The sequence below is a fragment of the Nilaparvata lugens genome, chromosome 1 (genome assembly GCF_014356525.2).
Source record: "Nilaparvata lugens isolate BPH chromosome 1, ASM1435652v1, whole genome shotgun sequence".
Classification (NCBI taxonomy): Eukaryota; Metazoa; Arthropoda; class Insecta; order Hemiptera; family Delphacidae; genus Nilaparvata; species Nilaparvata lugens.
Window position 1 is genome coordinate 94,181,296 of NC_052504.1, and position 25,719 is coordinate 94,207,014.

Consider the following 25,719-nt stretch of genomic DNA (forward strand, 5'->3'; position numbering starts at 1 on the left):
GTTACGCAGGAGGTTCGCAAGAGGTTCGCAATATTGAATGAAAAAGACTAAGAAATTGTCAAAAACCACAGATTTATTGATACTTAGAAAGACCGGTTTCGGTTATTACACCATTGTCAATCTCTGATAAACATGTTTATTACCAAATATCATGGAATAATTACTACAATATCAACTTCTCAACTACACAAGAAGGTTCGCAAGATGATCGCGCGCTTGTCTTATTATTATTATTATTATTACATTCCTTAATCACAACATCAAATTGATGATTGGGAGAGAATCAACAGGATTAACCCAAAACTGTTCCTCTCCCTAATTTTGATAAAAATAGTCCAAATGAGGTTATGAAAACACTTCTATATAGATCACAAAAATTTACAGTCCAAATATAAGCTTACATTATACTAAAAATTTTGTATCTCGGTTGATCAGAAAGATGAAACAAATTATTATTACACTTGAAAATGCATTAATAAATTGAAAAGTATTAAAAAACTTGATAAATTTGAAGCCAGAAAAATCACAAAAACGTTCACTATTGTTATTGTTGACTGCAATACGCTACAACAGTAAACTGACCGCACAAATGTGAAATGTTCAACCCAGCTGATCGAATGACAAAGCTAAATAAAATAATATTCTGGTTCGGTTGCACAAAAGCCGTTTTAATTGATTATTAATTTTGATAATTTTACATTGTTTTGGGTTATGCCTGTTGTCTCCAGTAAAACCAACTCCATTGAGAAAACATACATTAGTTTTTTTTTTAAGAATACAATCTTTTATACAAAAACCATCACTCACTTATCATATTTTGGCTCCATTTTGATTTTCAATATGCTTGTCCAACACTGTCCTGAGTCCTGAGCACTATAGAACTAGGGTCTCCTTCGCTCGAAGATTAATCGATTAACCGCTCGAAGCGATCTTAAATCAAACTATTGTATTTTAAAGATTCAGATCCAACTCAAGATAAAAAAAAATGCAGCGGCAGCTAATTTTATCGATGTTTTAGAAAGAGGCTCTTATTAATTATCTAAATATCGGGGCACCGAACTTCGCTCGTTATTTTTATTTATTGATAAACAGAACTCAATTGTCTAAAATGATCGTGTTTTTATTTCACAGCTGGCTATATGTCATCTTATGAATTTCGGGGATGCGATATTTTGGTTTTTTACATACTCGCTCACTCACTTTTTTAATATCCACAACTGTTTCAGCCAAGGATGAATATTATCCTTTTAATGTCATTCAGTGAGTTTTCCGAAGGATGAGACCTAGTGCAATCGAATTTTTATATAATAAACCTACTATGTTCCAAATTTCGTGAGAATCGTTAGAGCCGTTTTCGAGATCCGTTGAACATAAATATCCAGATATCAATAAATATAAATAACCAGATATAAAAATACAGAAATTGCTCGCTTAATAATAATAGGATATCTGATGTGAGAGCTGAATATATCTAACTTCTAATTTCGGCGCCACACTCTTGCCGAGTTGCTCGCAAATGGCCAACAGGAGCGGCTAGCGTTCGTCTTGCCATCCACACTGCAATGTGACCAGAAGACAATACAAAACAATGCCTCATGAGGATCAGTGGTAGGTAGCCACTTACCTTCACTTGTCTAGTTTCCACAAAAATCGTAGCGAAGGCAAGCCGAGCCGAGTTGAGGCCCGTAGTCATCCACACTCTCGCGCTCGTTGTCATTTATACGCACTCGGCAAGAGTGTGGCGCTGGCATAAATCAGTTTAAGTGAGCTGAGCATTTTAGTCCATTATGATGGGTCTCTTTGGAAGCTGTATGCGATGTGCAGAGGATGCTAAGAATATGTTTGGCTTGCTGGTAAGAAAACTACTTATTGTATAGCCTATTCATTATGAACGTAGCCTACAGTAGGTGTTCAACCAGAATGACTATCAAGATCTTGGGTGTTCTCTCATCATTAACGTTGATCCTTAGGAATTATTCAACAGAAAAATGAGAACAGAGAGTGATGAGGATAGAGTGAAATGAACATATCAAAAAAAGGCGATGTCAGGAATGACTTCATAATTAATAAGTGTTTGTGTTTTGTTTCAATGTGTAAATTTAGTGAAGAATTGGAAAGTCGCACATAACCTTTATTTGGACAATTTATTTTATGAAATTGGGATGAAAAGAAGTTTTAGACTGTAGTCTGTTTCTTTGTCCTTAAGATGATTGTAAATGATAAATAAATAAAAAAGGAAAAGAAGATGAGCTCTGAGAGAGATACAATGAGCTTCACTTGAGAGCGATGAAAAATTGACCAGGAGTAGTGAGTGAGTGGATTGGATATTATCATAGATGAAGGATAAGCATAAAGGATATATTTCTTGTCTCTGATATTATTATTTAGTGAAGTGTTCCTACGCAGGATATACTTTAGAGAAGCTGTTCCCCAGAAACACGAATATAATTGTATTTGGATCTCATTTGTTATTTATTCTAATCTCCAGTCTTTCCAAAAAGGATAGCAGAATAAATTTACGCACAGTCGTGAGCTTAGCAAGCAAAACCCATGTTTGGGGCTGCAGGGGTGCCCATCCCCTCATGGTCCGTGTCGCAAAATCCCCCCCCCTCAAAATTTGGCATCCATTTAGGTACTTGAATTTCTGAATAGTCCATTGAAAACTGTAAATTGGAAAATTCCCCCACTTTCCCTAGTTTTTTTTTTCTAAAAATCCTCCCCAAAATTCAGCCTCATGTCGCAACTTGCGACATCAAAACATGCTGTGGGCGGCTGTCTATCCCTGTGATACAAATCTTTATATTTTATTATTTATTTATCCATTATATTCCTTTCAGTCTATCAAGTCCATTATTCATTGACAGATGTCAAGGCTTTGAATGTGGACCACATTGAAAAAAAATGAAAAGGAAACCCGCAGAAGGTGAAGAAAATACTTTCCACCTGATGAAATAAGGGTCGCATGAATTGGGAATATCTGGAACTCAAAATATCTTGCAGCTAGCCGGAATTGGAAATAATTATATGGAACTCAGAATATTTTGACAGGCGGAACTCCGAATATCGTGCAGGCCGGTGGAACTCAAAATATCTTGTCAGCTGGTGGAATTGGAAGTGTATGTGGAATTGGAAATATATCGAACTCACAATATCGATCGATATTAGCGAGACTGTGTAGATGTGGGATGAAACAAATTTATCGCAAAACAAATGAAGGGTTCTATAGTTAACCTAAAATAAATTCATCAACACATCAACACATCAACAGTCGTCATTCTTGTTTGAAACAGATAACAGAGTTTTGAAAACTTGCATAATATGTACATGACTATTATTTTATAAACCAATATAATTTTAATATATAATGAGCTATGAATTACCCTAAGTGGGTAATTAGTCCATATCATTCCAGAAAATAAGTCAGACTTGAACCATTTCTCAATCACAATCACATTACCAGTACTCCCACTTTGGCACCGATATTTTGAGTTCCAGATATTTCCAATTCCGCCATCTGACAAACAAATAATTTGAGTTGCAGATACTCCCAATTCCGCCTAGCAACATATTTCGAGTTCCGGATTTTTCCAATTCCGCTGTCTGACAAATATTCGGAGTTCCACCCAGCAACAGTTTTCAAGCATAGACATTTAACATTGATATTTTGAGTTCCAGATATTTCCAATTCCGCGGCCCCATGAAATATCGTGATCGTGTGATCGTGTACAGTGCCACTTTTTTAACTTGTAGCAGAGATATGTGGCTGTGCTACATGTGGCCCTGCTACATAGCGTCAACTTACCGTGAAATAGCACTTAAGTTACATAACGTGTCCAGGTATTGATCAAGGAGGAAAAGGCAGAGAAAAATGTTGTCTGACGCTAGAAAGCTTGCCGAGTCTGGTGCAGCAAAGTGGTGGGGGAAGGACAGACCGTGCGCCTGGTCGGAAGGAGTCCACAGGACCGGCGCCTGGATTAGTTCCGATTTCGGCCGTAGCATGGCGATGAGAGCGCCACTGCCTGTGTCAGTTTTTAGGCAAGTCCTTCATGCGCCGCCGCCGCTGAGTCATTCACTGCAGACTCACTGCACTCTCAATACGTCAATAATACCAGCTTGCCTCAGCACTGAGTTCTCCCCTAGCTTTCAATGCAATGAATCACTGTACTGGTGATCGTTTTGCCCTAGCTACGATGAGATGAACCTATTATTTGTTCATTTCTACTATGTGCTGTGTTACACCATATCACCATCACTCTCTGTTACAAGAGGGATAGATTATTTTAGGAGATCGGACGCAGCTTGGGATTTTTTTAAAGATGCATGAAAGAAGAAGCAGGGGTTCCCACAAGGGGGGAATTCCCTGGGGGGTCCTGAAACATATAACGACGGACGACCTCTTTTTGCGAGGCAGCTATAGGATTTTTTAAATAGCCTAAGTAAGAGAGAACAACGCTCTTATATGGCACTGAATCTTGGATACCTAAGAAGAATGCAACAGCTGTTGTAGCTATGGTGAAAGTGATATTTTCGAGCTCAAAATTTAAGTGATTTCATTCTATATTTTGTGAATATTTGAAGTTTGGTTTTTGTTTTAACGGAAGTTTCATTATCAATCTATCTAAATTTGAAACTCTTTGTTTTATTCTGATTCATAGTTTCAGATTGAAGATTTGTGTTGAAATTGAAATGAACTTAACCTAAATAATATTTGGACGATTTGTGACAAAATCAGGAAATTGAAGAAGTTTTGGGCAATAGCCTGTATTTTCTTTTCCGACTATTGTATTGTTCGCTCTATCTAATAAATAAATAAATAAATAAATAAAGAATGGAGTAGGTTACAAGCTGTCAAAATAAGGTTTTTAATAGCAGTAAAAGGGTGCACACAAGGGAAGATAGGCTTCCTAATGTCGATATAAGAAGCGAGCTCAACATAATCTCCATATGGCAGAAGATTGAAGAAAATCGGCAAAACTGGAAAGATCATGTTGAAAGGATGGAGAGCGACAAGATTCCCAGGGCAGTCTGTTGTATAGCCCGGTTGGGAGGAGAAGTGTAGGCAGACCCCGTAAAAGATGGATGTGATGGTGAGTTTGAAGTCGGAACATCCGACTCTTTATCCTTGTCTAATCCTTGTAGGAAGACGACGACGAGTATGAGAGAAGAAGTAGGGGTGCCCACGGGGGGCGATTCTTGGCGGTGGGAGGGGGGCCCTGGAAATATAACGGCTCTGCGAGAATGAATTTTTTGGGGCGTTGGTACTAAAGTTTGGGATATTTAGGGAGGGGTGCGTCCTTTGGCTTGGGGGATGAGGAGGGTCTTCACTCCTGGGAGAAGGATGGAGGATGATGGATGGAAGAGAGAGAGTTGAAGTTACCAAAATTGTTCATGTTATGGGAATAGTTTCGTAATACTGATCAATATTGATCTTAGAGATTGGGGTTGGGGATAGTAGAACCTCAACCTCATGGGGAAACCATCTTTGGAAGGGATATCTAAACCATGTGAAGGAAGGAAGGGCTACAGAATTGTAACAACCTTACAGCAGACTGTTGCATCAGTGAGAGAATACAGTACTTTCATAATACTGAGACACCAACTTCATTGATTTTTATCATGATGTACATGTTCCTGGAAAAAATTGGATCCTCATTCTCACTTGATTAAAGTTGCCAAACCTTACTGCATTCCTTCATGGAAGCATATAATAAATAAATAAATAAATAAATAAAGAATGGAGTAGGTTACAAGCTGTCAAAATAAGGTTTTTAAGAGCAGTAAAAGGGTGCACACGAGGGAAGATAGGCTTCATAATGTCGATATAAGAAGCGAGCTCAACATAATCTCCATATGGCAGAAGATTGAAGAAAATCGGCAAAACTGGAAAGATCATGTTGAAAGGATGGAGAGCGACAAGATTCCCAGGGCAGTCTGTTGTATAGCCCGGTTGGGAGGAGAAGTGTGGGCAGACCCCGTAAAAGATGGATGTGATGGTGAGTATGAAGTCGGAACATCCGACTCTTTATCCTTGTCTAATCCTTGTAGGAAGACGACGACGAGTATGAGAGAAGGAGTAGGGGTGCCCACGGGGGGCGATTCTTGGCGGTGGGAGGGGAGCACTGGAAATATAAGACTCTTTGCTAGAATGAATTTTTTGGGGCGTTGGTACTGAAGTTTGGGATATTTAGGGAGGGGTGTGTCCTTTGGCTTGGGGGATGAGGAGGGTCTTCACTCCTGGGAGAAGGATGGAGGATGATGGATGGAAGAGAGAGAGTTGAAGTTACCAAAATTGTTCATGTTATGGGAATAGTTTCGTAATACTGATCAATATTGATCTTAGAGATTGGGGTTGGGGATAGTAGAACCTCAACCTCATGGGGAAACCATCTTTGGAAGGGATATCTAAACCATGTGGAGGAAGGAAGGGCTACAGAATTGTAACAACCTTACAGCAGACTGTTGCATCAGTGAGAGAATACAGTACTTTCATAATACTGAGACACCAACTTCATTGATTTTTATCATGATGTACATGTTCCTGGAAAAAATTGGATCCTCATTCTCACTTGATTAAAGTTGCCAAACCTTACTGCATTCCTTCATGGAAGCATATAATTAAATAAATAAATGTTTATTTCCCCCAAAAAACTAAAACTTCAAGATCAGTTACACTATTAGATGAATTACAGTTACATACAATAGTTAGTTACAAAAAATTCTTATAATGTGTCCTCTACTTGTTTAGTTTTTTCTGTGTGGAAAGTGACCTACTCCACTATGGCGAACCATGTTCTAGAGTAGGTTATACTCAAATTTATCTAATATTTTGTGTAATTGATGTTGTAGTTTTAGTTTTTTTGGGGGAAATAAACATTCATATATCTATTTATATACCCGAATTAAGTACTGTGCCTACTATAATATCCACGTATTAGCACAGAGGTGCCCTCATGGCTGCCGGAAGGGTGGGGTCGTTAGATCACACAGACTGCATCCCCGAAATTTTTGGGAGGGTGTGGGGTGAAAAAAAGAGGTTAGCAGTGTTCAAAATAGTGTCTGTTCTCTTTTTTTGTAAAGGTGTCCTATTCGCAAACGGTTAGTACAGTAGGCTATTGAATTTGGTATATTTATGGTTGGTCACCGCTGACTACCAATATGTCCTCGATATTTATTTTTATTTATTTATCACATTGTGTACAAATACTCAACATAAGGAAAGGCACAACAGGCTCATTTCCAAAACTGTCCCATTTTCAATGTATAGGCCTACTATACTGTCCAAATCAAAATGTTGGCCATAATGCTTATACTACTGTATCACTTTCACTTTTCAAAATACAATTTACGCTCCTCAATACTCAGATAAACGAATAAATTTAGAATAAAATAGGCACTATTAGAGTCTAAAATCAAAAAATCTAGAACAGTAACTTGGTAATTATTTAAAAAGTCTAAATTTCGAATGAATTTACTCGAATCAGATTACTTCCGTAATGATAATAATTAGTTTTGGGCTATGCCTGTTGTCTTCTCCCAATCATATTATATTTATTATAATTATGATCTGTAATGACAATGAAATGAATAAATAAATAAATAATCAATTTGTCATGTATCATGTGTGTGAAAGTTTCCTTATTATCCAATGCCACTCTGTAATCATCTGTGTAGCCTTTTAGGAAAGTTATCATTTCCGTAATGGTAATCATCAACCACTATGCAGTGGTTGATGATTTTCCATAGAAAAGAGCCAATATTTAATGATCCAACACATTACAGCTACCTTAGATGTGTGAAAATGGCAATGTCTAAACGTCCATACTCATCTAAACATTTTCAAATTCTTATCTAAAATTCATTCGTCAGTTTTTAACACCGACCACATATAGCAGAAATATGTTCAGTTATGCTAGTTTGCATGTTTGCGCCTCACCGTGAATTTCTATTAGGAATAGTCAATGCTCATCTATACATAAACACATAGAGAAAATACAGCGTAAAGTAAGACTATCAAACGAATTAAACACTATCATCTATCTCTATAATAAAGGAAAGAACTGACTCAAACTACACGTACGGGGGATAGGAGATTCACGAATGACGCATCATCACGTCTGAACTACTGGACTGATTAACTTGAAATTTTGCATGTAAACTCTCTATTTACCAAGGATGGTTACAGGCCTATTTACAATTCTTCAATATTCCACTACGTCAAGTTTCCAGTTTGTCAAGGTTTATTTAGACCTTTGCGGAGCACGGGTTACCTGCTAGCACCAAATATAATAGACATAATTTATAATATGCTGTATAATATTTATGCTATATTTTCTTGATGATAGTATAGAGGAAATAATACTCGTTTGTCTCTGATGATAGTACTATCATAGAGGAACAATAGCGTAAATAGATATCCCATGGTATAGGGCGTTTATGTTGCAACTTTTACTGTTATCTCAAGCCGATTACTGTCGATTATTGTCGATTTTTACTGTTTTGTTGGGGTGAGAGTGTGTGAACGGCACAGTGAGAGACTTCGAGCGTCACACAGATTCTCGGGAAAGAACTACGTGGACTATCGGCTTGAGATAACAGTAAAAGTTGCGACATAAACGTCCTATACCATGGGATATCTACTTACGCTATTGTTTCTCTATGGTACTATCATAGAGAAACAATAGCATAAGCTTACGCTATTGTTTCTCTATGATACTAGACTATACAGAACCAGTATCACTGTAGATACTAGATAAATAGACATACAGCTGCAGTAGTTTACGGCAGTCATCAACCCCGAATGGCCTTGAGTCACCCCAACGCGACTAGCTCGCTCCAGGCAAGCAGCTTAGCATGCAGACAAAATGAAACAGACATCCTTTCGTGAAGCCTGCTGGAGAACAGAAGGGTCCTGCGCTGGACTGGAGCCACCCGATTGGTCGACAGCCGCTGGAGGCTGCGCCGTTCGTCTCTCCCATTGGGTGGCGGGTGACCTTGGGGCGTCACCCACTCGAGCTCGATCCTTTTTCTCTCACAAAGGATCTTTCCTGCCTGCAGGGCTCACTGTTTTCAAAGCCCCCAACTGCGTACACCTGCTTTTCCTTTACATAGGGCCTGAGTCTCTTCATAAAGAGGAATCTCCATTCTGTTGCTATACGTTTGGTCAGAGAATACTATTATAGGTTGCTTTATTCATGCTCCATGAAAGATTGAATTACAGTATTATTTCATGGGGGAATAACTCACGGGAGTCTGAAGTTTTGGTTATGCAAGGAAAGCGATAAGGATAATTGACCGAACGCAGTGAGTTCTATGTTTTAACTAGGATTTTCTTTTGTCTGTATGTATGTATGAAACGCATTTACGGCCAAACGCGTTGATAGAATTCTATGAGATTTGGCAGGAATATTCCTTTTTCAACTGCGCGTCGTGTATACAGGTTTTTCAAAATTTTGCAGTTTAAGGATAATAAGAAAGGAAAAGGAATTTCCTCCATACTCCGATATCATTATGATATTGACCGAGCGAAGTGATGTCTAAGATTCAAGTCGACGGTTTGGCATTTCTCCTTATGTTTAAATGTTTATATGTTGCTCATTTACTGCGAAGCGCGGTAATAGATTTTCATGAAATTTTAAAGATATGTTCCTTTTTTAATTGCGCATCGACGTATATACAAGGTTTTTGTAAATTTTGCATTTCAAGGATAATATAAAAGGAAAAAGGAGCCTCCTTCATACGCCAATATTAGAGTAAAAATCATACTATAGAATTATTCATCATAAATCAGCTGACAAGTGATTACACAGATGTGTGGAGAAGCCAGTATATTGCTGTATTTCCATAAGGTCTATAGTTTCAATCAGGTACTTGTGGATGAGAATACTGCGTGAGGTCTACTGTTCACAGAACTACTAGTCATCTACTCTGAAGATAGGATTAATCAGACTATAGAATTTTTCATAATCAATCAGCTGACAAGTTCATTGCATGCATCACACAGATGTCATGAGAAGCCGTGTCTATTATTATTTTGGAGAACAGGTGACACCAGATACTTGTGGATTGGAAAACTGAGTGAGGTCTACTGTTCACAGAACTACTAGTAACAAACTCAAATGTGAGAGCTCACTGCAAACCGCTATTACTCAAAACTAGAGTCATTACTGTCATTTGTTTGCATATAAGTTGCTTTCGTAAATAAAATTGAAGGAAAAATCCTTGATTGTAAAATATTAATGTACACAATCATAATATGAGGTGCCATAGAAAAATTGTTCTATTCTATGGTTTGGTATATACGAAGCGACAAGAGTTTGTTTAAGCAGGATGCCAAACCTCTTCGATTTTGCTATCCATAACGGAATATCCCATTTTAAGAACGGAATATCTCATCCCGTTATTACGGTTGGTAGGCCTTTATATCAGAGAAAACCTATTCATTGATTGTTTTTTCTATGGTTATATGAAGCGATAAGTGATTGTAGGAGCAGAAAGTGATTTTCTATAATGTGATTTTTCTATAATGAAGTTTCTTACAGTGACTTGGGAAAGACTGGATACTCAATAGCTTTTCTTCGTAACTATTTTCTATCATAAGCGTCTAAGAAGCGGCTTATAGACAGGAGTATAGAATAGGCATTCACTATAGTCACTATAGAATATATTACTATAGTCAACCGCACAGAAATAGTCTGATAGAAATTGAAACAAATGAGTGCATCCATCGTTGACAAATAAGAGTTGTTTGATCAACGTTGCCCACAACTGATTATAAATTAGAACTAATTAATATTTATGTAATACACCTGACGAATTGACAATATCATCTATTGCAATGGAGGCGTTAGGAATGATGGTGTTGAGAAAGAACTTAGCCGTTACAAATCCCATCGGACTGTTTTCGTGCGATTGACTGTAACAGTCAGTGCTTTTTATTACGTCACTTTTCCATTTCCATCAATTTCTTTTCAGACTTATAAAAGAAAATATAAATATCCTATTTGGACATAATGTAGACTAACAGCTGATGTCTGATGAATGAAAAAATTCGTGGAAAGTGACGTAATGACAAGCAATGGCCGTCAGTAACTTTCCGTCTCTACTTTCTCCTTCTAAATTAGGGTAATATTGATGATATAAAGGTTCTTATCGTATCACTTATTACTCATAATGAACTTATTATCAATGATTCGAGTTTTATTTGGGGTGAATTTCCTTGAGTTTTCTTCTTTTAAAGCTCTTATACTATTGGTCATTTTACATTTTATACTATCTTGATTTGGAATAAGTCAAGGAGATTCAGGGTCTTGGAAAGTTTATCAAAAATATTAAAATTGATGTGCTATTTGAGAACTGCTTGTTCACATGAGTGTGAACCGTTTTCTCCTCTAGTATTACTTATACCAATATTATAGGTTCATTTATAGTTATATTTTTATGTATTATTCGAACTATTGCTTCAAATTGTACATCCTCGTTGATTTGAAAAGAGAAGACCGTTTCAGTACCAGAATAGATGAATGAATTATGGACGTTTCACATTTCAGGAAATATAGATGGTTTTTCTATGCTTAATCACGTTTTATCCAAATGAGCGTAGGCCTAGTCACTCTGCAATTCTTCACCAGGATTTCCCTAACGCTAAAAATATTTTCTGAAAATAGATCAATAATTCAGGGCCGGTTTCCGAGCTCGGGATTTGACTAAGTTCTAGACTTTAAACAGCTGGAGTCAGAAAATTGGCTTTCAGAGACGGGGCGTAGTCGTAGTCATTGTCACAGTCACGTTTGAATTAAATTTCAAAAACTAGAAAATTAAACACAAAATAGAATAAAGAAAGAATAGTGTAAAGTTTCAGCTATTTTGAATTATTTAGAAATGTTTAATTTCGTCAAGGAAAAACGTTTCCAATTATTGAAATGAGAAAATAAAAACTGCGACTACTGTTATAAAAACTGCGACTACGCTCCGTTTTGGAAAGCTTATTTTCTGACTCCAGCTGTTTAAAGTCTAGAACTTAGCTAAATCCCGAGCTCGGAAACCGGCCCTTAGAGTCTTTATGGTTTTCAAGAATTGAATTGGATATTCATAATGATGAAAATGAAATTGACATAAACACTTTAAATCCTTTTCCCTGTAGATTTTTTCCCTCTCAGTAAAGAAATTCTAATCTACTGTGGGAAATCCTTGACAATAATTCTTCATCAAAAAGATTTTTACAAAGTAATGGTCCTGAATTGAATTTAAACTTGATTTGCTTGAAAAGTATCTATTTCTGATCAGAGCAAGTGCTTCCATGCTTCAGCCAAAGAGGATCGGAATAGAAGTTTTTTATTATTTTTTTGAGGGTGATGCCCACATGAGCTCTAGACTTGTGCTTGGGTTATGAGGCGGGTAACAATAAGGTATGAATGGACCAACAGTTTTAGGTGGGTTCCAAATCATCTATTATTGTATCTGTATATTCTATTTTGATCCTCTTTGCTTCCAAATGTCATTTTCTCCTTCTCCACGCAACTTGATACCGCGTAGGGAATGAGTTGGGTGACAATGAGATATGAATGAACCAACAGTTTTGGATGGGTTCCGAACCATTTATTATTGTATCTCCTATTTCGATCCTCTTTGCTTCCACATGCCATTTTTTCCACTCAACTCGGTTTCTCGGTACCGTAGGCTATTGTACTCTCTCATTGATTAGGCTCAAGGTTGCCAGAATGTGACAGAGTCCATGCCAGCACTATCTGTTGGAATAAAATTTAACTAAGTCTCATTGTTTCATTGTAACTTGCCCAATAATCATGTGGTTTTTTATAGGCTACAGAGCTACAGTGCTTCTCTGATCATTTCCCAGTTCAGTAGAATTGTAAAAAATCGCCACTTTTGAATAATGGGGGATTGAGTCAATGTTACAAAATGAAAATAAGAAGGATGTGATGAGATAGGGGAGTAAGGAACGATACCAGTGCTGCTACCTGTTGGCAAACTGTAGAACTACCAACTCCACACATAAGCCCGCGAGATTCAAAAGAGTGCCGTATATTGATTCGGTGTGGAGAGTCTACTACTTGTGTAGGTCCTAGGCCCTATTTAAATTAAACCCCAATTAAAGATTATGTGCTGTATAAATATTATTTTTGCACTATACTTCATATATTGATTTATTGTATAATATAGGCCTATGTGTAATCTACATTTGAACAGCTTAAAATTCATTCAAAGCAAAGAAGATAACGGCTTGAAAGAATCAATCATTATGCTAAGAATATTTCATTATTTGGTGCTTTCACCCTACTGGTTAGTCAAATAAAAATTTTCGGACGTTAGGTATCGTACGGTATCTGCCCAGTAGCAGAGACGATAAGAATAGGAGATTGATTATATTTTTCTATGTAAGTAGTTTCACGTTTCAGCCCTACTTCTTGGGTTTTGTTTTTCATGTGCGTAATAAATAATAATAATAAATTTTATTCTTCAGTAAAGAAAGTGAACAAAAGTACAAACAAAAAAGAAAACATAGCTTCTGTGAAATAGTATTTTAGTACTAGTGTGAATAGTATTTTAAGTTCAGGATCAGTGGCGAGGCGTGACTTTTTGGCTCTGTCATCTCCAGGAATAAGTTTGAAGGAAAGCTGCACCCCCCTCCCCTAATTAAAAATATAATAATGTTTCATTTTTAGAAGTCATCTTTCTCTCTCAAAGACTCCAATAGCTCGTTCTCTATCGACACTCACTATTCACACAGGTCCATTGCTTTTGTCGAGTTTAGTCTAGATCCAGTGTTGCAAACTACCTAATAGGCACCCTAATTATCATACTTAATCATACTAGTAGTTCTGTGAACAGTAGACCTCACGCAGTATTCTCATCCACAAGTATTTGATTGAAACTATAGACCTTATGGATACTGCAATAGCTGTACAGCTATTCAGCAATAGACTGGCATCTCCACACATCTGTGTAATCACTTGTCAGCTGATTTATGATGAATTATGATTTATGATTCTATAGTCTGATTTTTACTCTAATATTGGCGTATGAAGGAGGCTCCTTCTTCCTTTTATAAATTATCCTTTAAATGCAAAATTTCCAAAAACCTTGTATATACGTCGACGCGCAATTTAAAAAGGAACATACCTGTCAAATTTCATGAAAATCTATTACCGCGTTTCGCCGTAAATGCGCAACATTTAAACATTCAAACATTGAGAGAAATGCCAAACCGTCGACTTGAATCTTAGACCTCACTTCGCTCGGTCAACTAAATAAATCAGGATCAAGCCTTGAACACACCGACGCGAAAAACAGTGCGCGGGACGAGGTACTATGACAGGAGCGGGACATTAGTAACCTAGTTCATTATCAATATTATCACAAAATAATGTGAATAATGTACGATTATTATTTTTGACCATACACAATTGATTTTTATTGGGAGAACGTAACAAATTCAGGAATTATCTTTTAAAACTAACAATAATTGAGCTACTTATAGCCTTTGTGTCTACACTAAACATTATTTCAATTTTTTTTAAAGAGAACCTATATCAATTATTAAAATTTCTTGTAAGTTGTAAAATATTTTTGACAACTTAAATCCTTAGTTTTGACAACTTATATTAGTTGAGATTTGTTAAAATAGTTTTGAATTTCTTGAATCCTAAAATGACATCATCATCTTATATGCTAAATTTTGAATAGCACTTCAGTCAATAAAACTACTGTACTTTGATTTTTCTAGAATTTGATGAATGGGAACTGATATAGAAGTAATTTATTAATGGAAAACTTTCTATCCTCTGCAGTCATAACTAATTAAAATTTTCCAATTTCCCAACAATTGGGCCACCGTATCTTATCATAGGATATTTTTAGTAATTTTGTCATAGTTTCGGTAAATCGTTACGGTCCACGATAGAATCATCAGAAGTATGGTTCGCTACCTCAGTGAGTATGTTGTGTGGAATATTCGGCGAATATTGTTCAATAATTTGCAGAACGTCGTTTGTGTAGCCAGGAGAATAGTAACGAACGATTTCTTCAGGATAACAAAAGTTTATAACGGTGATACACTCCATCAGAGTTGATCCAGGTTCAGCTTCAATTTCCTGAATCTTTTTCAGACATCCTGACGTCACAAACAACTTCCTCGCATTTACATCATACGGCAGAATTTTACTGAATTGTGCAACCACGTGCTTCACAATTTCCGGAGGGGAATCATGGAGAAGCTGCTCCAGAGCTGGTTGGCTGGTACATTTTTGTAGAATCAGTTTCAGAGCTGTTCTGCATTTCTCTTTCAATTCTCTCGAGCTTTTTGGTGATAGATACAAACGCAAAAGTTTTGGAAAAATTTTCTTGTCGGCTATCGCTTGGGAGTGGTTTGAAGAATGCTTCCCGATCTGACCCAACGTCCAAACAATAGCTATGAGAATGTGATCCTCGGTTTGTTCTGTGAACATGCAATCAATGTGCTCGATCCCTTCGGAGTTGATGATTCCCATTGCAAGCTCAGCACATTGGGCAGCTATGAATCCAAGAGCAAGCACTGCTGGAAGAGCAGTTTCATGTTTAGAGTTAGTTATCACATCGATCAAAGACGATAGACCACCTGAATTCACAACCAACGTGCTAAGCTCCAATGAGTGCTTCACAATCTCTCTCAATAAACACGCTGCATAACGTCTGACCAGGTCATCCTTGTTCCCAAGTAGGATCAACACAGTTGGGAATATTTGAGCCTCAATCAATACCTCCACTAAGTATTCCGAGTGTTTTGCAATGTTGGCTAGTGTTAACAGGGCTTGTCTTTTGAGTTTGTTGTCAGGATTGGATAAGGATTTGACGAGGTGTGTGATGCAGCCAGTGTCTTTCACTGCTGAAGCGAGGTCTAGATGATGCTTGCTGATTTCTGAGAGGGTGATGGTGGCTGCTTGTTTCAAAGTTAGTTCAGGTTCCGAAGACATGTGTAGAGCAGTGGTAAAGCACCAGCGTTCATTACAGCTTGGGCTAGCTCCTGATTGTGGCGAGCAACGTTCCCCAGGGCACAAGCAGCATTTTCTTTAACTGTTGAATCAAAGTCTTCCAAACAATCAACCATGATTTGCAGACCTCCTGAGTGGACCACGTGACTTGCAAGATCCGGGGAATGCTTGCTGATCGCCCTCAATGTGAACAGCGCCGATCTCTTGTAGTGTTTTGTGTGGCTATCGAAGGAGCCAAGGAGGTACTTGAGAGTACCGATCTCGATCATCAGGTCTGAGATTTTCTCGCTGTTGTTGGCCAGCCAGCCGAGAGCGACGGCTGCCTTCTGTTGGATGTTTGGCACGACATCGGTGAGCAGTGGGTGCAGCAGCTGCAGGACTCCGCAGCCCAACAGCACGTCGCAGTTCTGGGGTCGCACTGCCAACTCAGCCACTGTGCCCCACGAATTCCAGCCTTGCTTTCTGGTAATGGTCAAACGCTGAAATCGCAATTGAGATAGATTTTAAAGCGTGAACCGGGACATTTGCTGATCATCAGAATTAAATATTATTGAAGTATAATTTTTTTCTCCTCAGCATTCAATAATCAATAATGAGTTAAAACGTTTAAACACTCCAGAGCTCTATTGGGCTGTGATCAATATAGATTGATCTGAAGTACCGTGGTACCCCAGATGCTTTTCTATGTGTGCTGGGATCTGGAGTGCCGTGGTACCCCAGACTCTTTTCTATGTGTGCTGGGATCTGGGGTACCATGGTATGGGGTACCGTGGTACCCCAGACGTTTTACTATGTGTGATTTTCTCTAGCTTCACTGTATGATCATGATCATGGAATTCTCAGTGTAGTATCTTTTCTTCAACTATTTTAACTGTTTAAAATCAAAGCTGGTAAGTAAAGGCGGGCGACGCGAATCTGCTAACTAGTTATACAGTACCGGTAACATCAAATCCATCACTAAGTCATTGCATTAGCTTACTTTATTGGGAGATATTATACCTATAAAAAATAACTAGTTCAACTTCTATTGCCATGATGACCGGAATACTGAGTGGGGTTCCCAGAGACCCCACGCGACCACTTACGTTAGAATAAGAGGAGCGAGTACTTGGGTGTCTAAATTACGTGGGAAAGGCTAAATTTGGAATACTCGTAGAGCCTAGGAAGATATATAATATGAGTGAGTAGAATTATGTATGAGTATGGTATGATTTATATCAAAACAATAATTGAAAAAAGCATTGATATGGGGTGTATTTGATTATTGAATTATCTACGTTTTTGTTATTTATTAAGCCCTGTTGTCAATATTTTATATTTCAGCATAGATTCTGTAACCTACTTTGTCTTGCTAGTATTCATTCTCAATATTGTGTATCAATTTGTTATATTAGCTTTTACAAAAACGTTTTCTACTATTGCACTCAACATTACCTTGAGTGTGCTATGGTAAGCAGCCATGTCATAGGCTTCATAGCTAAAACTTTAGTTTTTAAAACCAGCTATATTCAAGAATAATTTTACATCCTGTAATAAAAGACTCTGTACAATTTTTTACCCTACTACTAATAAATTAAAAATTACTGGACATTACTACTATGGTTTGCGATGGATGCAGGTATATTTTATTTCAAAATTTTATTAGAAAGTGAATAGGCTAATAGTTTATTTTTATGTAACAATCTTGAAATTCAAATTAAAAAAAATTATGGCTACGTTTTTCGAACAGATGCCATAATGCTCAACTGAACACCAAATAAGCTACATTAGATAAACTCAACATTATTAAAAAACTAGTCAGAGTAATAAATCGGTTAACTTGGAGAAATTAAAAAATATATTATATTATATTCATTGCTACTTAGAGATTTGCATGGAGACTGATAATTGCAAAAGTTAATATTTGTTAACATGCATGAAAAATAATCATTGAGGTTATACTTACTTTGATAAATATGTTTTGCTGTCATGACGTTTAAATTCTTCAAAAAATCTTTAAATTTGGAATTTAAATATAAAAATAACTCATCGAAAAACTTGTGAAAAAGACAGGTTAAACAAGATTAATAATCACATTTAAAATATGCACATATCTGTATTAATTATTCATTTAACTAGTGAGTCTTTACTCTCTTTAGGAGATGGTAAAAATTTTGCCTGTAAACAGACAATTCAAATAATTGTCCGCAAGGTACAATTTAAATCAGATGTAGTAGCCATCACCACCTGCTTCATTAGAAAAAAGTAAAGTTTATTTATTTTTCACTCTTATTAGAAGATTATTTATTATAAGTTGGATAAAACTTCTAATCCAACTGCATACTTGAAGATAAAAAGAATAAAAAAAAAAATAAAGAATTTAAAGGAGTAAATCAAATTGAGGCAAGGATTTTTCGATCAGTTATCTAGTCCAAAGACTAATGAGCTGATTTTTTCTAACCCAACATAGGCCTACTATTTGAAGAATAAACTGCGATTTTTTTATTAGAAACTCTCACTGTATTGTTAAATATTAATATTGTCAAATTAATATGTACGCTTATTGACTGACTGCACTAAAAGCTAGAATCCACTCAATCTCCGTTCTGCTCTTTCACTGGACACTACTTGAACAAGCAATGCATAGATTTGAGGAAATAATATTATTGATAAATCTAACAACAATCTATTGCCAGAAATATTAAAAAAGTAGAAAGATGATCTGAATAATTTCAAAGATAATAAAACACCAACTGTTCAAATCTTTTTTCATAAATGATAGAATCGTCACAATACCAATATTATCTCGCAGTGCCATCTCCTTAGAAATATGAAAAATATCCAACCCATTACAGGTATAGAATACAGGTAGAACATAGCTATAATACAATAGAAATAAAAAATAAAAATCAAAGTACCCGTTTTTAAACAATTTTTTTAAAAACAATTTTATTAATTTTTTTAAACAATTTAAAAAAGGGGACTTTGATTTTTATTTCTATTCAAGAATAGCCCTAACGAGAAATTAACTATAATATACAATACACAATCCTCAATTATCCAAGAAAAGACCACTTATACAGGGATAGTATCCCAGTAGGAGGAAACTGATACAGTAATATATGTTTTCAATATTTAAAAAAATCAATTAGTAATTATAAAAAGCTAGAAGTTGAGTGTGAGAAAATAAAAGCGACATGAATTAAATAGTTTATTTATGATAAATTATTCTCACTTACAAACATTCAAAACTTGGAGAAAGTCAACATTTTCTCAGATGACAAATCTAATATTCTTCCCGATGAACAAAATGTAACTTATCATGAATAGAATTTATTCAGATTTTATGAATGAGAATGAGATTCATAATATGTATGATTTATGAATGATATTCATAATATGGATTCAACAATTTATGAATGAATAATATCACAGAACACAACATGAATGCTGTATTCTGTTATAATACAGCAAACAGAAATTTTAAACTTAACCTCACTTTGGACTATTTATGTGCCAAAATCAAGGAATTGAAGAAGTTTTGGACAATTGCCTGTTTCTCTTTCCAAATATCGTGTTTGTGACTGTTCTGTTCTAATAATATTATATTTGTAATGAGGAGGAAAAGGTACACACAATAGCCTAAACAGATAAATAGCGATTTTATACAGTTTTAAAAACATAATCTTACCCTAATCATACAATTAAAAATTATTAATATTATACTTAACAACACTATATACAATAATACAATTTGGGGATATGTTTTTTAACCCTTTTTGAATTTGATAAGTAGGACACTAGCTGTAAGAAAGATAGCAATCCATAAGCTGATTGAGATGAAACCATAGTAGACGGCCGGTCGGGTTATACTCCATCCTTTGGCCAGAATTGAACGCAGTGATTCTGTTGACAGGGTCAGGGGAAGAATGTAGCTGATTGACCTCAAAATCGTGTGCATACCTTGAACTGGCCAAATTATACCTGCCGGATAAAAATAGAAGTTAATCACTCGAAAATCAAATTTGTGTCGTCATAAATGTATCTGATGTAAAGCCGGGTCCATACTGAACAAATGTTCGACAAACATTTTTGAGCAAATTTTATCATAATAAAATTAGTAGAATTGATGGTGATGTTGTGAAATCTCTCCATAATAAGAAAACAAAGATATTGTCAAATTTCACTAAATTTTATGATGTTTGACAAACAATGTTTGCCCGTGGCCAGTGTGGACGCGTCACCAAACAAAATAAATTTAAGTGGGGAGAACAGGTTTTATGTTTTACAGCAAACACTGAAAATGTTTGGAATAACAGTAATTTTTTGTTTGACAAACAATGATTGTCCAAACTTTTAAAAATGATTGTCCATTTGCCCCTCAACAAACATGTTTGCCGAACATGTATGTCGAAAATCTGTTCAGTATGGACACGGCTTAAGAAATAACAATTTAGACATTATAACCTGGGACAGACTTCGTGAATATCGAAGTGAATTAGACTCTTAAGGTGCGTACAGATATACGAGCCGCGAACATGAGCAATTCACTTTTAATTAGCTGATTATATCTGTATTTTTACAGAAACGGTAAGACATAACTATAAATTTACAGCTGTGCTTAGTGAGAGAAGTTGTGTGTATTTTCGCGTTCAAAATTTTATAAAATTACTTGATTAATTCAATATGAAGTGATAATTAAGTGTTATATTTAAATATAGTTCGGTATTTTAATTTCTCTAAATTCAAAATTGTTAGCTTATATATATTTTTGGACGAAAATTGAACTTGATTGTTTTACAGTAGAAACATAACCTATTTTTTGGACATTTTATTAATTTATCAAAATTTTGGGAATGGAATAGATTTGGGCCAAGCCTGTTGTTCCTTCCTAATCATATTTATATGATTTGTGATTCTGTCCACAAATAAATAAATAAATAAAAAGCTTGGCATCAGCTGATTGAAAGGGAATTGCTCATGTTCGCGGCGCGTATATCTGTACGCACCTTTATACCCTAGATAATTAGTAAAAACGCAACAGTAGAGATTATTTCATTTCAGAGTATTCTGTCTCCTTTAATTACAATTTTTTTCTCTTTGACTATATAAAATATGAATATTATCTCAATTATTCTAAACACTTTATACTATATAAAATTTATTATTATGAAGTTAAAAGAATCTAATATTCAACTAAGTAATGCCCATAGTTATTTTGAAGTGAATATCACTTGCAATTGCAACTATATTCATTTATTATCTATCAATTCAGTGCTGTTAAGCTGCGTTTACACCAAAGTTATTAACAAAATTTTCATTTCTCCGTCCTTATAGATTCTATTAGATTGAACATAACTTATCGTACACATGATGTGCATATATGTTTGTCAAGATCCGTTCAATTTAATAGAATCTATAAGGACGGAAAAATAAACATTTTGTTGATAACTTTGGTGTAAACGCAGTTTAAGAATAATTATTTTAATTACAGTTCAAAGATCATGTGATCAAAATTCCCTTGAAATGAATGTATGGATACATGTAGGCTACTAATCCTAATATGTGGATACCATAGCAGCAAAAATAATGTTAAAACGCAGTTAATGATTATAATCTGTGTGGCAAAATAGCTTATCACTTGGATGAGTGAAGCTTATTTAATAGTATATTATTATTAGTATTAGTATATTATTGGATATTCCAGCATCGTACCAGACATGGAACGGGAAATTACAGCTTCAGTCTTCGGATTATTATAATTGTGACATGCATTGATAGTTAATAATTTAATTTTACATTTTATGTAATACTAGCCGTCAGGCTCGCTTCGCTCGCCATATCCGTCTAGCCAGGGGCTCCACTCCTGGACCCCCGACTGGATCGTCCAAGAATGTGATCAGCAGTCTCGCTTCGCTCGCCTGCATTTTTCATTTGAGCATTTTTATCATATGTTAGGACGATCCAGTCGGGGGTCCAGACTAAACGTCTGGCTAAACGGATATGGCGAGCGAAGCGAGCCTGACGGCTAGTAATATAATATTCCCAGGAATAGCTCCTTGGATTATCAGAATTTTAATGAATGCTCATGTATTAAGTGTAAAAAACTAATTTAATTTAAATTTCGCATTTTATCTAATTTTACTGGTTCAATAACTCACCACAAAGCATAACAAATGGCAAGAAACTTCCCATTGCCAAATACGTTGCGTTTCTCTCACTGTCAGTTACACAAGACACCACGAAACCTGTCAATCAACAAAACAGTAATATAATTAAATAATAACTTTCTAATTAATATCAATGTAATTAAATATTACTATTATTATTATTATTATTATTAATAATAATAATAATATCGTGTGACCTGGTTGGCTCAGGTCTGGTGTCAGAGTTTTCAACTGATCAATTTCAGGACCTCTGACATAACCTAACGACTGCTTTTCATAGCCAGCCGAGACCGACGGGTTAACGTGTCCATCCGAAACACGGGAGTGGCCCGAGAAAAAGATCTTAAATTAATATATTAAATATTAATGTAATTAATATTTGAACTTGAACGTGAATTGAGGGATTTTGAGTGTGTCTGGGATGTCTCTTTTGGGATTGATTTCTTGTAGTATCCTAATACCATTTATTATCATTTGTCTGTAAGTAATATACAGTATCTTATAATTAATAATAATCATTGCTCTGTTTCTTTTGTTTTGATAATATATGTTATTGTTTAATGCTTATTATTGGTTGAAATTGTTTTGTTTTTCAATTGTATTGTATCATTGTCATATCTATCATTGTATATTTAAGAATATGTAAATGTGGAGAACTCGTTCCTCGCACACAGGCTTTGCCCATGTGAGGAACCTTCTTCAAGTTTTGTATATTTATGTATATTCTGTATTGTTAGTATTTCTTAAGAAGAAGAATAAATATAATTTCAATTTCAATTTCAATGGCTCTGTTTGACTAGGGAATATCATGCAATATTTGTCAAATAACTTAATTGTTTCTTAATTCAACAAATGACAGCAAAAGTCTGTCATATATAAAAGTTAAAACTATTCAAAATCAACCAAATTTCCTAGGAATTAACCGTTGAGAATCGTCAAAAGGAATATTCTGTAATACTCCTGATAAGTAGTTAAAATAGTTAAAAGCTTTTAATATTATAAAGGGTACTACAAGTTTTCATTTTGTTTTTATTAATTTGTACAAAAGTAGCACATTTAAGTGAAGTGTTCTTCTGACAAGTAGTATTTTAAGATAGAAAAATTAGCTCATTAGCCTTTAGACTAGATGGCTATAGTATTGATCAACTGAATAAATATTTCTGACTTCCATAACAAACTTTTTCAAAAGAACTATAGTTCATTACATTTAATGTGGGGGACATCTTTTCCATTTTTATAATCTAATTCAATGAACACATTATTTTTGAAATTGATGTTTCTTTCCATGATGAAACACTATATAATAACTTTGTTGTAGTTCAGACAATGTGTTACTTGTAGATATTTGAAAAAAAAACACTTACATTTTCTTGGAGTGTAGAGGAATGCATTTCACTCCTGAGGAGGAGCCTCGATGGCTGATGAGACTGATGGAGCTCCTCCTCAGGAGTGAAATGCATTCCTCAATACTCCAATAAAATGTGTTTTTTCAAATATTTACAAGTAACACAGTGTCTGAACTACAACAAAGACATTATTTTTGTTGCACTTTCAAAGTTGTGTGCAATACTGTTGCTTAGAAGATTCAAATTCAAAGTTAATTTTTAATTTTGAATGATTTTCAAACAATTTTTGGTTTCTAGAGAGTATTTCGTAAAATCATTCAATGATTATGAAACGTTAACATCTTAAAACAAATTTTACTGATCAACCCTCCATACTAAACAAAATTCACATGATCATCATCAATCCTCCCGCTGAATTTCCAAAACTTATAAAACTCTTTAATGGTAAGTATCTCAAGATGAAATAGGTACAGTATTCTACTTATATTTCAAGATTGAGTAAGAGAGAAAAGTTATTTTTGAAAACAGTTAATTCTTGTAGATCACGAATTGAATTTGAATACAGTTAAGTTAAACTAGTTGATAAACTTTTATTAAGAATAAGAATAATTTTATTCCTTCAATGCATAACAATGCTATCGGAAACGTCAATTGGTAATACCATAGAGAAACAATAGCATAAGTAGATATCCCATGGTATAGGGCGTTTTTGTCGCAACTTTTACTGTTATCTCAAGCCAATTACTGTCGATTATTGTCGATTTTTACTATTTTGACCGGGTAAGAGTGTATTAACGGCACAATATGAGAGACTACCAGCGTCATAAAGCTTCACAGGAAAGAACTGTCCACGTAGTTCTTTCCTGTGAAGCTTTATGACGCTGGTAGTCTCTCATATTGTGCCGTTAATACACTCTTACCCGGTCAAAATAGTAAAAATCGACAATAATCGACAGTAATTGGCTTGAGATAACAGTAAAAGTTGCGACATAAACGCCCTATACCATGGGATATCTACTTACGCTATTGTTTCTCTATGGTAATACCCTACATAACTTCAGATTTCAATCTCACAATACTAAAATGCACATAATATAATAATTCATCCATACAAGGTAACTCTCAATAGAATAAAGAATATACATCAAATAGGATTGTCATATAACATAATAGAATATAGTGATCGAATAATAAAATAAAGAATACGTCAAAAACATAGCCATAAAAATATTGAGAACACTTATAATTAATTATATATTCTTCCCTGCTTCAATTAAAATAGTTGTCAAGTGGTAGATTGAAAAAAATCAAGGAACTCAATATTTTTCCACTGAGTTTAATAATTATTTATTTATTTATTTATCACATTGTGTACAATTACTTAACATGAGGAAAGGCACAACAGGCTCATGCCCAAAACTGTCCCATTTCCAATTTATACTATAATGTCCAAATCAAAATGTCACTTTCACTTTTGAAAATACAATTTACGCTCTTCAATACTCAGATAAACGAGCAAATTTTGAATCAAAATCATATTTAGTCTAAAAAATCTAGAACAGTAACTTATTAATTATTAATTATTGTTGTATAGTCTACAATTTTTATTAGAATATCAATGCAAACTCAAAGGCTTCAATATTTTTTCTTTCTTTGATCAGTTTGGCATTGAGAAGAGATAATAGAATCATGATTTTATGGAAAACTTACCAAATGTCATGCCACACATTCCATCAAGAATGACCAACAGAAGAATCCAAATAATCTCTCCATTGTTTGTGATGTTGAACACAAATAGGGCAAACATCACTACCATAATAGATTGTCCCACCATCACAACGAATTGTGTGATTACATGAGCTAGAAGGATCTCAACACCTGTGATACCTGCAAATTGAAAGGAAAACATTATTCTCAGTAAGTTTACTAATACTGCATCTACTGAAGAATTGTTCCAATAGTGACGTTGTTATAGAATTGGTCAAAGTCTCCTTCAATAGAGATTTCGATCTGATTCATATTGAATGAAAATTTTATTGAATTTGTCTCCAATACTGACGTTGTTATAAAATTGGTCAAAGTTTCCTGCATAGAGATTTCAATTTGATTCATATTGAATGAAAGTTTTATTGAATTTGTCTCCAATACTGACGTTGTTATAAAATTGGTCAAAGTTTCCTGCAATAGAGATTTCGATCTGATTCATATTGAATGAAAATTTTATTGAATTTGTCTCCAATA

General features: G+C 35.1%; 2 protein-coding genes across 2 annotated transcripts in view; both read right to left on the reverse strand.

Annotated features, from left to right (window-relative positions):
- Nucleotides 1-14,498: 14,498 nt before the first annotated feature.
- Nucleotides 14,499-17,953, reverse strand: LOC111058784 (sperm-associated antigen 6). The gene is given in 4 exon segments (XM_039419452.1): nt 14,499-15,958; nt 15,961-16,423; nt 16,425-16,462; nt 17,929-17,953. Coding segments are annotated over 4 exon segments (1,602 nt in total). The 3' UTR covers nt 14,499-14,882.
- A 1,207-nt stretch (nt 17,954-19,160) lies between these two features.
- LOC111058783 (ABC transporter G family member 23) overlaps nt 19,161-25,719 on the reverse strand; it is a 97,042-nt gene continuing 90,483 nt past the window's right edge. Inside the window, 3 exon segments of the mRNA XM_039419461.1 lie at nt 19,161-19,946; nt 22,124-22,210; nt 25,189-25,365. Coding sequence (XP_039275395.1) covers nt 19,732-19,946; nt 22,124-22,210; nt 25,189-25,365 — 479 coding nt within the window. The 3' untranslated portion in view covers nt 19,161-19,731.